The 13,136-nt window shown below is 40.2% G+C and overlaps 1 protein-coding gene across 2 annotated transcripts; it reads right to left on the bottom strand.

Moving 5' to 3' along the window:
• Positions 1-143: 143 nt before the first annotated feature.
• Positions 144-13,103, bottom strand: eif4e1c (eukaryotic translation initiation factor 4E family member 1c). 2 transcript variants are annotated; one of them, XM_067236866.1, is made up of 7 exons: positions 12,998-13,103; positions 11,923-12,014; positions 7,181-7,276; positions 6,926-6,989; positions 1,850-1,963; positions 1,468-1,607; positions 144-1,365 (listed from the first exon to the last, which is right to left on the bottom strand). In XM_067236866.1, exons 1-7 carry the CDS (start codon positions 13,028-13,030, stop codon positions 1,251-1,253), a joined length of 654 nt encoding a protein of 217 aa, XP_067092967.1. In that variant the 5' UTR covers positions 13,031-13,103; the 3' UTR covers positions 144-1,250. The 2 variants fall into 2 exon arrangements, with proteins under 2 accessions (XP_067092967.1, XP_067092968.1); XM_067236867.1 differs by having other exon boundaries at positions 13,013-13,050.
• Between the last annotated feature and the right edge of the window lie 33 nt (positions 13,104-13,136).

The following is a 13,136-nucleotide window of genomic DNA, read 5'->3' as shown; positions in this document are numbered from 1 at the left end:
ATGGTTGAGAAAGTATTAAACAGGTTTCACTGGAAATATCAGTAAACTTGACATGATCGATACTTAAGTATGTTCTTAAATATGTTGTGTATGTGAATATACTTGAATTTCATGTAGCACAGAACATAAGACACAGATTAAAAAACGAGCGCATGGTTTGGGTTTAATGCAAAGCACTTAACCTTTACTTGAAAGAAGGTAATATACATCCTGGAATTACAGATAGTAGATACATAATGAGCAAAATAATTTCACAATGAGTATCACCTCTTTTGCATCCACTTGGAGAGAAGTGTGAAATATCTACAGTTTTGTTAGGAAGAAAACAGTGAGAAGCACACCTAAATCTGTCCAAGCATTGTTACTGGATGATACACTGTAAAAAAAAAAAAAAAGAAACACTTCTATATTAAGCAGTAGTCCACATTTGTTAACCTCAACAAAAAATTATAAAAAGGAACAAAATGAGGGAAACTTAAATGTCATGGTTGTCTTTCAACTAAATAGTTCAACAGCAATGCATATTTCATAAATAAATGTAATAAGGGTGAGAAAAGACAATTTCAAAATAGTACTACAAGCAAGAATCCACAATTTCAGCATGGCTGAAACAATAAGTGCCCCCCCCCCCCCCCCCCCCCAAATCCCACCCTTAGGAGTGAGACCACAGATAATCTTTTACAAACTTAAGACACTGTAGTCTATCTGCAGGCACATCTGCAATACTTTGTCATGCCAAACACCTCCAACTAATGAGTTAAAACTGCCCTTAAAATTTGCTGAGTTAGTGAAAAGGATGCCTTGTATCGCATTATCCTGGGTGGCAAGAAATTATTTTAGTAAGGAGTGAGAACGCTGTGTGCCAAAACGACAAGGGGTTTTCCCCCCTTCCCCACCTCACTCCCAACAAACAAAGCCTTGAACAGCCTTTTCATCAGCTACACTAGGGGAAACACTGTCCACTTCTAAAATAACTCATTCACTTTCACTAGTTCAAATCGAACAGATCCACTGAACACATCCTCCTCTTCACTCTCCTCTGATCAGTACCCTAAGGACTATGCGGCATGGGGATTGTTCCCCTGAAGTTGTGGAACTCTTTTCTTTACACAACATATCATTTACATAACAGTTCACTCTTTTCTGTAAAAAGGAAGGACTCTACAGTAGTTTACAACTCAAAAAGTTATTAATGTGCTGATGCGGGTTGGTAATTGTTTAAATCTACGGCAAGTTGAAATGGAGCATCTTCAAACTGAGTACAAGTTCTTGGTGGTGGAACCACTCTTGCTGGAGGTATCATCATGTGACTGGTAGCCAATCAAGGCTTTGCTGGGGACGTTCAGTCGTTCTTTGTACTGTTGCCTGGAGAAAGAGAGAAAGAAAAATGAATTTAACAGTAGTTGTATCATGAGCGCCACCTAGTGGCAAACAAATTAATTGAGGTGCTTTAAGAATGACACATACCCTATCGTAACGATGGCTTCCCTGTTTTGACAGTTGCCAGTCCAGATGGCAATTTTATCGCCCTTCGGTCTGACATTGACCACAGCTCCACACACGTCTTCACTGGCCTCGTCGAATGACTCTCCAATCAAACAAAGGAGCTACAGAGCATACATCCCATGTCAGACGAGCAAAACAAACACGTCGAACAAGACTGGTGAGAGACAAGCACTAACACATGCCACACAAGGTAAATGTTAAAAAACTTTAGGTCTTTCTAGTTTTTGTAGTTATACAACTATATGCAAGACTGAGGTGGCTGTGTGGAGATAGGTCTTTAGGACCATGAATATATGAAGGCGCCGTACTTGGCTTGAAGAGGGTTACTGCTCGCTGTACATACCGTCTCCATCCAGTAGCGGTCCAGGTCGTTGTGTCTCTGCTGTTTACTAAGGGTCATCAACCACCGGCCCCCCAGCTTGTTCCTGTCATCCTCCCACATAGGCTTGATGCCATCCTGAAACAAACACACACGCTATGTTATTTGGAGTGTTTCTGGAATGATTGAACGAGGGAAAAGATTTGCCACGAGCACCAAAAAAAATCCCCAAATTAAGTTACTTGAATCATGGTATTTAGTATGCATTGAAGGGCATTTGATTTGCCTTGCAGTCAGCAGTTGGACTGGTCCATTGGCTTTCAAGATGACCCTGGGGCCTATACTACATAGTAGGATTTGGAGTTAGCGAGGTAACTTCAGGTTTAACCCTGGGTTTTCATTGTCACGACGGTGGATCACTTCTTACCAGGGTAGATTGCCATATTAATTTATGCGGCACACCTCCAGAGCAGGGTTATGTTCGAGATGACAGATCAACCACAGCCTACTAACCAATCAATTCTCTTGGAAAAGGGCATATTCGTTTCTGGAAGATACAGTGACCTCGGTGCGCAAATTGTTTTGAGTCTAACAAAATATTTTGGCTTCCCACCGTATTTTTGTACATTTACATTTATTAATTTAGCAGACGCTTTTATCCAAAGCGACTTCCAAGAGAGAGCTTTACAAAGTGCATAGGTCACTGATCATAACAACGAGATAGCCACAAAACATTGCGAGTAGCCAAAACATGAAGCACACATTGTAAGTGCCAAAGGGAAGAACCATAAGAGCATGTAGTTAAACAAGTTACAATAAAGTTAAAAAAAAACAAAAACAAGCAACAATAATAAAAACAATATATCACAGCGAGTACAAACAATTTTAAATCAGTTACTACTAACCACAAGAGCAACAAGTCTCTGAGCAAGAGTCATTGTGATCCTTGAGGAAACTAACATCGGGTCAAGCGAACCATTCCTAAGTACCGTTGTACTCCCGGAACAAGTGCGTCTTGAGCCTTTTCTTGAAGATGGAGAGAGAGTCAGTGTCTCTGATGGAGGTGGGGAGTTGATTCCACCACTGGGGGGCCAGACAGGAGAAGAGCTTGTGTTGGGACCGGGCGGTCTTGAGCGGTGGGACCACCACCAGGCGGTTGTCTGAAGACCGTAGGTGACGGGTGGGGGTGTAAGGCTGCAGGAGAGACTTGATGTAGACGGGTGCAGTCCCGTTCACTGCTCGGAAGGTCAATACCAGGGTCTTGAATCTGATACGGGCCATGATAGGTAGCCAGTGGAGAGAGATGAGGAGCGGGGTATACTAATATTACTCTAAAACAGAGACTGATTAAAGCACTGAAGCCTTATTACTTACTTGTTGACCTGATAATGTTTACTTATAAGTAGTGCTGTAAAACAATTTAAATATTTTATCGGGATTAATCGCATTAATGTCATAGTTAACTCGCAATTAATAGCACATTTTTATCTCTTCTAAAATGTCCCTTGATTTTTTTGTCCCATAATTTTTTATCATTTTAATGCTCTCATGAACATGGAAAAGTGAATCGGCTTGCTTAGTGCAAAAGTTTTTTTATTTTTTATTGACAACAACATTGCAATCGCCTGGCTTTGACAAGGGGGCGGAGAATACGCATCAGCTGTGTGCTTGGCCATCAAGTGGTATTTCAGACTGGACGTGCTACGATGATAGCTAAGTTCACAACAACAAAACACACTGATCACTTTGGTCTTGTCAATGGAACGATTTGGCAACTTTTTTAAAGTAAACTTTCCATTCAGAATCTTATTAGCATCCATTTCTGCGTCTCGAGCTCGCCATCCACTCAAAACGTAACGTTAGCCTCTTTAGCTGGCTCGCAAGCCCAAACAAGTGTGTGCGGCTTGCCTGTTTTGTTTCCGGTCTAGCTAGATCCGGTGTGGTGTTGTAGTTTTTCTAATGTCGCTAGTTGTTGCTACAACATGTGAAAAAACTACAAAGTTTGCCATGTCAAAAAGAATGTTAATCTTGCGATAAAAAAATTGACCCAAAACCCATTTTAACGCCGTCAATTTTTTTATTGCAAGATTAACGTTCATTTTGACATGGCAAACTTTGTAGTTAACGCGTTAATAACGTGTTTAACTGACAGCACTACTTATAAGTAAGGCTTTTTTTTCTCTGGATAAGCAGACGCTCTTATCCAGAGACTTAGAGTAAGTACAGGGACATTCCCCCAAGACGAGTAGGGTAAAGTGCCTTGCCCAAGGGACACGTCATTTGGCAACCTTCAGATTACTAGCCCGATTGCCTAACCGCTCAGCCACCTGACTCCCTATTTACTGGTTTGAAATATGTTTTATATTTGTTCTTTATTTGCTCAAAGACCGTTTAACACTGTCAGGCAACTGAAAGAATAAGAATAAACTTGTCTTACACGTGATAAGAATACATCTATGTGACATGTAATGGAATACACTATTGTAATTACTGTCACCATCTAGGTCTAGTTTGTGCCTAAATGATGGTGATATAGGTAACCATTAACTTATGGATTCACACAGTCAAAAATGTATTACTATCCCCTCTTCCTGCCTTTAGGCAGTAGCAACAGTGTTGCTTTGAGCCTGGATTATATATTTTTATTCTTCATATATTAATATTATAGTTTGCTCATCTTGTGTAAAATATGTGGTTCTGGTAGACTTGTCCATGTTTGCAATTGTTCATATGGCAAAATCCCTGCCCCTTTTAAAGGAACGCACTCATCGCTAGATTTGGAAAACATGGGTTGAGTTAACGTGTTGATAACCACTGTTGTGACACCGCTTAGCGTGATTGTGGTTGCTAGTCTTAGTGAAGCCAGCTAACTGAAAGACAACCCGGCAGTGGCAGCTGGTCAATAGGGGGCGCTATCCCCTTCAAGTATTTCAGAGAAAAAGGCTACTTAATCATGTGAAACATAAGTTAAATATATTTGCCTGGTAGTCATTCAGCATTTATTAACACATTTGAAAAAATCAACATCCTATTTTTTTCATATCTGTGTGCGGGCGCCGGCAAAATGAGTGTCTATGTAGGTCCTTAAACTTTTGAAAAGCAGGTGACTTGAAGCTGCTCTCTTAATGGCTTGCTTCAGATTTTCCTCAAGTAGCAGTTAATTTCGCCCCAGACACTCCCACTTTTGTGGTTAAGAATAAATATTGTTTATATTTTTTGACCTCGTGATTAGACAGTTCTCAACGACTCTCCCACTCAGCAACGTGTTGGCACTGCAAAAGATTGATAAGACCGTAGAATTAGGCAACATTTCTTCCAGATGAAAGAAAACTCTGTTGTATCTTTACAACAACAATAAAAGGCGTTGAAATGAAGAGGGGGAAAAAGGATAAATTATCTTGGAGACAATTGACCCAATTTACAGATTAAGCAGCAGTGATCGCTGACAAATTTACACTTGGGGTTTTTCCGGCACTTGCTATGGGAAACGGATATGGGTAGCTGGATGCAATGTGGCTATTAACCTTTTCATAATCCTGTTAAATTTGCCTGAAAACGCCTAAACAGCATACCCAAAGTAAATTGAAAGCTGTTCTTGAACCATTTGGAGTACATGCATGTAAATGATCTCTTTTGAAAGCTGACACTCTGAAGTTATTTCCCCTGTTGTCAGGACCCCTGTCAGTCCTACTGGTGTTGAGTAATAGAAGCTTGAACACAAGGAAAGTGAAAGTTTCTATTTCCGCCTAGATTTTGTTTTGAAAACAGAGGCCTGAAGAGGCCTAGATGTGGTAGGTATTAGCTGGAAGACTAAATTGGACCACAGGTTGAAGCGTTATCCAATTCAAATCAAAAGTCAAACATAATACCACAATATATTCATATTTGACACATGTTTTATAAGAGTACATCCAGGTGTTTTCTAACAAGGGCCTTTTGGAGACTCCAAAATGACCCTTTGTAACCAAGGTCAAATACTTAGGATAAAAAGGTATTATTTTTCATAATTGTTATCTCTAATGAAAGGTGGTACTTAGAACTATCATATATAATAGCTAAATCCCTAATTAGTATTACTGAAACACAAAAACTGAAGCATGAACACATTGGAGTGCTTTATCTGATTCCCAGGATAGGCGCACAAAGAACACTGATTCTGTCAACCATATTGCGCAATCGACTTTTATTTTGACGGCTCCACAGACACATACAAATGAGGTATTGGCATTTTCAGCTAGCTGTCAGCTACAAGGCTAACGAGCTAATTTCAGCGCCAGTCGAAGCCAGTTCGAGAAATTAGTTTAGAACGAGTGTGGGGGGGGGGGGGGGGGGCAGGACGCACAGACCTAGCTGGCTTTAGAGGGCTGTCAACGGGGCATGGAAGCTCCTATTGGGTCAAACAAGGTGTAAATCAAAAGGGGAGGGTTCAACGGACATTCTGATGCCTTCATATCGTAAATACTCCGTTGCTAACCGGAGAAAAGAACACTTTTATGTGAACAAGTTGTTTCTTCCGTCGGCTAACTTGCATAATGAAACAAAGGATTATGGCTATTCATGAATGTAAAACATTGTATTTGGACGAATTACTTTACATGGTTAGATACTTTGAACCCTTGGGAATGTACGCAGATCAAGTTTTGATGTGTTGTTTGCATACCTGGACGACACGGAACCTTTGAGGGTAAGTAGAGACGTTGACTAAACGTCTTTGTCCAGTCACCAAAGTGGTGACTGGACAAAGACGTTGAATAAACTTGTTGTTGTGACTCGATCTTGAAATGGTTTCATATCTACAAGCACAAGAATCGTAGCTTTCCAATGATGTACAACATGTGTAGTAGTCTAAAAAATATATGTATTAACATTTAGTGCGTAGTAACAGGGGGGGGGTAGGGGGCAGTGTTTTCGGTCCCGCGGGCGGGCCCGGACGAAAAACAGGTTAAACAATTACATTAATTTCCGCATCACTAACGGTGCGATTTTCTGTTTGTTTGCGCCCACCAAAAAATAACTGAACCAGCCGCCACTTTATGCCGGGGCATGTTGAACTTGCTTTGTAGTACAGGCCCATGGTTTCTTGGTTTAGGAGATCCTTACCTTGAATAAGCAGTAATCACAGCCAAAGCCAAGTTTGCTGGGTTGCTGTATATGGTTATATAATCTGAAAGATAAATAAATGGAAACAAGCGATTAGTGACAGACTACAATGTATGTTTGGTCAATTATATTCAAAATATCCTGTTCTCTAAAACGAATCTCTCCAACATTTGTAATATTCTGCCCAGTTAAACAAGCCACTCTACACAATTCTTTTCAGGGGGAAATCATAGGGCTAGGGAGGTAAATACGTACGCCCAGAAGTCCTCCACGGTGTCAAACTTGGCGATGAGACGCAAGTTCTCTGTCCAGCTTTTGCTCTTGTCGTTTTTGAAATACCACAAAGCCCACCTGGGGAGAGAGCGAGAATAATTCAAAAGATTATCTTACAAAATACACACCTAGAACAGTCAGCCTACATTCATATATCATCTGTAAGGTCTGGATGGGGAAGGATATGTTGAATACCCAATAGAATACACCTGTTATGCTGCATGTTAGAATCACAAATGTAGTGTAGCCACAGTCTCAAATTGAGGTAGCCAACCAATAATAATAGATTGACATGTGTTGCAAAAAATACTGTCTCTGCTGAGTTCATAATCTCTTGTAATTTTTAAACAATTTTCGCAAAATTAAAACTAGAAAGGCATTTCCTGCTGAAAATGCGTTGGAATGCTGAAAGATGAAATTATTTTTCTTAAATTGCAGAAAATACAGAAATGAGAAAATACCCGCATGCTGAAATGAATGTCAAAAATGTGTGAGTCACACAAAAGAGGCAGTGTGGAAACTGAACTGCATCATCTAACAACGCTAAGAGCTGAAATACAATGCGAGAGAAGCTGAAAGCTGAACTGTTAAACAGAAGAAGAAGTAGGCCTAGGCTAGCTAGTCATAAAAAGAATATAGTCTTAACAGCTGAAATTATAGTTGGGATAGTAATAGCTGTGACTCCCTCCCAAGCACAGTCAGACAGCAAATGGTTTCCTTTACGGGTTTTTAATGAAGTCTTCTTCTCCACATCAAACCGTGAAAACGATGTAATACACGGTATCAAAACACACTAGAAAAGGCTGTTCCTGCGAAACAGCAGTGAGAATGCCGAAAACCTGAATGGGGATAGCTGACCATGCTAAAAAAGCTGAAGTGAAAATTTAGTAGAAAGTTATAAGCTGAAGCGTCAAAGTGCCCGAAAGGTATTTTTGAAAGGGGCAGGAGCTGGACGAAGGCATAAAACTACAGAAAAGAGAAGAACAATGCAAGAAGATAAATAATTCAGAAGAATTTGAAAATTTAGTAGAAAGTCATTTGCTCAGGCTTCAAATTGGTCTGAAATGTATTTTAGAGAGGACCTGGAGCTAACTGATTAAAATGCTGCTGCAAAAAAAGTTGAACTATTGTGGGTAGTAAATAAGATCATGCTACATCTAACCAGCGGATCATCTTGCAAGTGTGTCAAAGTGGTATTTTTACAGACTGTATTAACACCGTAGGCGTGAATAATGCATGCATAGTGATTGTCGTCCATCTGTAGCCGAAGCTAAGCTAGAGAGAGGATGCAATGGGAGACTTTCTACAGTAAGCCATATCTACTGCTTCAAATTGAAAACGGAGACCATCTTTTGATTAAAGACAAGTTCCTTAACCTCTGTTGTCAATATCGGCAATAAAAAGTAAATGCTCTTCAGTTACGAAGCATTTGTTTGTAGCTAGCTAGGTAACGAATATTATGTCTGGAAAAACGTAGCTAGCTATGTGACCTGGTTTCGCCGTATGATGACAGTCGTAGTGTCACTAGAATGGCCATAACAAAAGATCATATTTCAAATCTGTCTGCTGTTCTACATTGCCCACACAATTCAACTCTAACATGGCCTGTATCTTGTATCGAAAATTAGCTTGTCTAACGTATGGTGGACTGAGAACATATTTGTTAGTCAAAGCAGAGCGAGCAGATGTCGTGGGAGAATTCCTACTGTGTTAGATTTACTGCTTCAAATTGAAAACGGAGAAGATATTTAGAGTAAAGACAATTTACTTAACATCTGTGTTCAATATCGTCAATTAAAAGTAAAAACTTTCCAGTTACGAAGCGTTTGTTCGTAGGATTAACGCCAGCTGCAGCAAACACATGCCCCAGCCCCGGTTTTTGGCTGTTCATGACGGTCAGCTATGACAGTCTTGAGCCTTGATTTTTGCAGATTTCTGTGAAACTTGCTAAAATAAAAACGATCTAGCTAGATTATGTACACTTTAAGCTCAATGTACATACCTTGTTTGGCCAATTTGGTCGATTGTGGAAAAAAAGTCGAACCGTTTTAAGTTATGGAGAGCCATCGCGCTAGCTTGATTATACGAGAATAACAGAAATGTAGCTAGAATCCACACCTCACACAAATTAACCGAGACACAAAACTATGTCCAATCCCAAAAAATAAGGATATTTTCCGAGACCCAAGACTCTGCCTAAACCAGAGATATTCTTTATATGTCTGTGCAGTCAGAAATACGACTCTACCTGCAGTTTCGAAAACGGGTTCCTTTTGCTTTCCTTGTGCTTGTTTGTTTGGTTGCCACGGTGATGGCGCAGCTGTGATGGCTAACGAGCTAGGCAGAGAGAAAAACGAACATTTACCTAACATCCACACCTCCAACAAGTTGACCTAGACGCAAAACTATACGTCAAATCCAAAAAATACGTATATTTTCCGAGACCCAAGACTCTGCCGAAACCAGAGATTTCATTTATATTTCTGTTCGGTCAGAAATACGACTCTACCGGCAGTTTCAAAATCTTGTTCTTTTGGCTTTCTCTGACGATTTTGTCACCAGATTTGCATTGGTCTCTGTGGGGCGAGAGTTGGACTTTGTCTCGCTTTCGTGGGGCTCTGAACAAATGTGTACGTCTGTTGGATTCAACAGACAACTGTCTACGACCAGCACAAAATTAGCTATCTATTGATCCAAAAATGAAGCATGAAGAGTGAAAATTGTGGCAATGCTGGCAAACTAGAAATATGTTTTCAACAACATCCGAAGCTGCCCTCCACTCTAAGCGTTTCAGTCTGCACTCTAGGGTTTCACGTACACAACCATGTAAATCTCAGAAACGGCTTGAAAAAGTCATGAAACAATCAGTGATATTGAAGAAAGTTGAATAGATATCAAAAAGCTGAATTATTTTAAAATAGTTTAGGATTTTGTCAACATTTTAAAGTTTAAATGGTGGCTCTAGCTGAAATATTGAGGAAGAAGAAGGATTTGGAAGTTGAAGAAGTTTAAAGAAGTTTGAGAGGATTTGAATGAAAACTCCATTGGAAACCCATGTTAAAAATATTATGAATATTGATTTATATTAATTCAAGCATAAGAGGTACAAAGCTGAAAAGTCATAGCAGGAATGGCCTGAAACTGCTGAATTTTTTGATAGCTGAAGATTTGAAGGCGCTGAAACGTGCCACGGAAGAAATAGAATAAGAAGAATATGAAGAAGTTGAATAAAGATTCAGAGAACAATACTTGGAATGCTGAAGCAGCATTCCAACAATGACTAAAATCCAGTTAAGGTGTCAGGCCTCTAATCTCTAGGTAATAGAATAAGAAAGATAGGAGCAAAAATCCTTTCAATCAACATTTCTTTAAAAACACTGTTGAGCCTAATCCCCCCAAAACAACACGCAGACAGTGCAGTATGCATATAAATGCAGAAGAACAGAGAAACAAGGCAGCTCTGTCCTACAAACACACCCATTGTTTATGAGCGGTGCCACTATTCTTTTATCTATTCCCAGGAAGGATAGTGTAATAGGGTGAGGGAGGGGGCAGGACAGGGGCACCAACTGAACCCTTTGCCCTTCATTAAAAACTCCAGCTCCCCGCTGGCTTCTGGTCATGTCCTGAAGAGATCCCAATAGTCATGAATACAGCCTTATCAGCAGAGCAAGGCTACTGCTACTACAACACAGATACTGAAGTCTTCCACAGTTGCCCTAGTGATACACACAAGACAGATTAGGACTGTTACTCAAGACCTGGAGCTTTTAAATGAGACAAAACAAGTGGCCTGGGAAAACACAGTAAACAGAGTACTGATGTAAACAAGTCACTAACAAAGCCAATTCAACTGAGGTAATGCCTTTGGACTAAGTCATCTATTGCACTGCTGATGAAATACCAAACAGAGTGTAAGTAAGTAAGTAAGTAAGACTTTATTTATATAGCACTTTTCATACAAGAATTGCAGCTCAAAGTGCTTCAGTTGAGAGATCTTCAGTTGAGCGATCAGTTGAGCATCCACAGTAACACAGTGTGTGTTTGGAATTGAACAACTGATGTGAGCTACCCTTGATAACACTAGCAGGGAGCTTAACCCATAGATGATTAAAGTTACACACAGGGCTGCAAGTTGTCAACACACCATCAATGTCCAATGACCCAAAAGCCCAGCTCCAGGATGCTGAAAGGCCCTCTAGCAGTGATTTGTGACAGACTACCACTGGAACAGGCAGAAAATCCCAGAAGTGGTCTACTGAAGAAGAGGTCTATGTCAGCACTTCTACCCTGAACCCACTGCTATGCTGAATGGGTAGGCAATCATTTAGAATATAATTAGAATTCTAGAAGAGGCAAAAGGAGCTTGGTGTGTATGATCAGAAGTTTAGTGAACCACCTGAAAAAGGGACATTATTTGGTACTAGTTGGGTCTGATAATTGTACAAGCATTGCCTTCATCCCAAACATAAGCAAAAACACACTAGCCCAAGTCTTACATAGAGTGGACATAGGGAGTTGGAACTATCTGGTAGAAACCCCTCCCATCCTCTTGGCAAATATTGTGGTCTCTGAAATAAGGAACGTACAATCCCCCCTCTAGACAGATACGATGAACTAGATGATGATGTTCGCATTGAAAGCTACAATTGAAAATGATTCATGTTAAATAAAGCGAATAATATTCTACAGGCCGATTGGTAACAAAATAAGTTATTCCATACTTGTTTTGCAAGGGGTGCTTGATGTACTGCTCAGAACCTGCAACCACGGGTGCGGGGGCGTCCGTTTGGGGTTCTTCAGATTCCGCTGCTTTCTAAATAAAAATGTAAAAAACAAGGCCAGTTTAATAATCAACTATCAAAACAGTATAATTATTCCAAGCTCAAACAGTACTACTTATTCGCCATTTTATTTTACTTTGTCACATTCATCCTATTTAGGCTAGATCAAGCCTATGATGTGTGGAAACTATGGCAACAAGCTAACACTAAACTAACATGGAATATCTTGCAAGTTTTACAGACTACTTAATAGCACTGTGGCTAGATAGCAGTAACGGTGTGTCAAACGCCCGAATTATGCCAAGATTGTCTGCCTGGCTAGCATTAGATGAATGATTCGCTTAACGTGCTAACGACCGTTATTGGCTAGCCCCCTAGCTAACTGCACTTTAACGTGAAATTGAACTAACGTCTGAATGGTAGCCTAGTTTTTTTTAACAATATAAGGCACTTACTACATGCCACAACTATCAAATTTCCTCTCAACTTTGATTATACGATACTTAACTTGCTGGCTATTACCGACAATGCTAGTAAACGTTGCTACATCAAAACGAGCTAGCTAGACACTAGCACTTTGCTAATGCGGGGCACACGTGTCCAGATGAATTTATGGTTTCAGAAGGGTATGAAATTGGTCACGAAAAATAGTTATACATTTCGATGAGTGTTATACTTATACTAGCTATCATTTATATCGAGGCATTTGAATCATTGAGTTCAAGCACTATCAACGTCGTCCATTCTCCTCTTTCTTGCCAACAAAGTCACAACCAGGCAATGCCACCCAAATCTATCGCATCGCTACAATATCGCAAGCTAGCTAGACTACAGGCTAGCTCCTCTAGCAATGGTGCTGAGCATGTCCAACACTAGCAGCCTTCTGACAACCAAGGAAGCAATGTTATTGTTAAAATACAGTGTATTATTTCCCCATAATAATCTTATGAATTTCAAGACACAAACAGCCCAAAGTAAAATTTTCTGCTAGAGTAGTAGCCAAATTTGTAGATACCTCAATCTCCCTTACCGGCTCCGAGGTCGCCATCTTGACCAGCTAAAGTTCTCTGCTCCTTCTGCGCTGGTGCGTCAGACGCGTCAGACGCCACTCAAAAATCTACGGCAACCGTTTTAGTTCACGTTTAGATCATCAA

The sequence above is a fragment of the Osmerus mordax genome, chromosome 5 (assembly GCF_038355195.1).
Source record: "Osmerus mordax isolate fOsmMor3 chromosome 5, fOsmMor3.pri, whole genome shotgun sequence".
NCBI classification, from domain to species: domain Eukaryota; kingdom Metazoa; phylum Chordata; class Actinopteri; order Osmeriformes; family Osmeridae; genus Osmerus; species Osmerus mordax.
The sequence above is the reverse complement of the archived record's forward strand: the minus strand, read 5'-3'. Positions and strand labels throughout refer to the sequence as shown.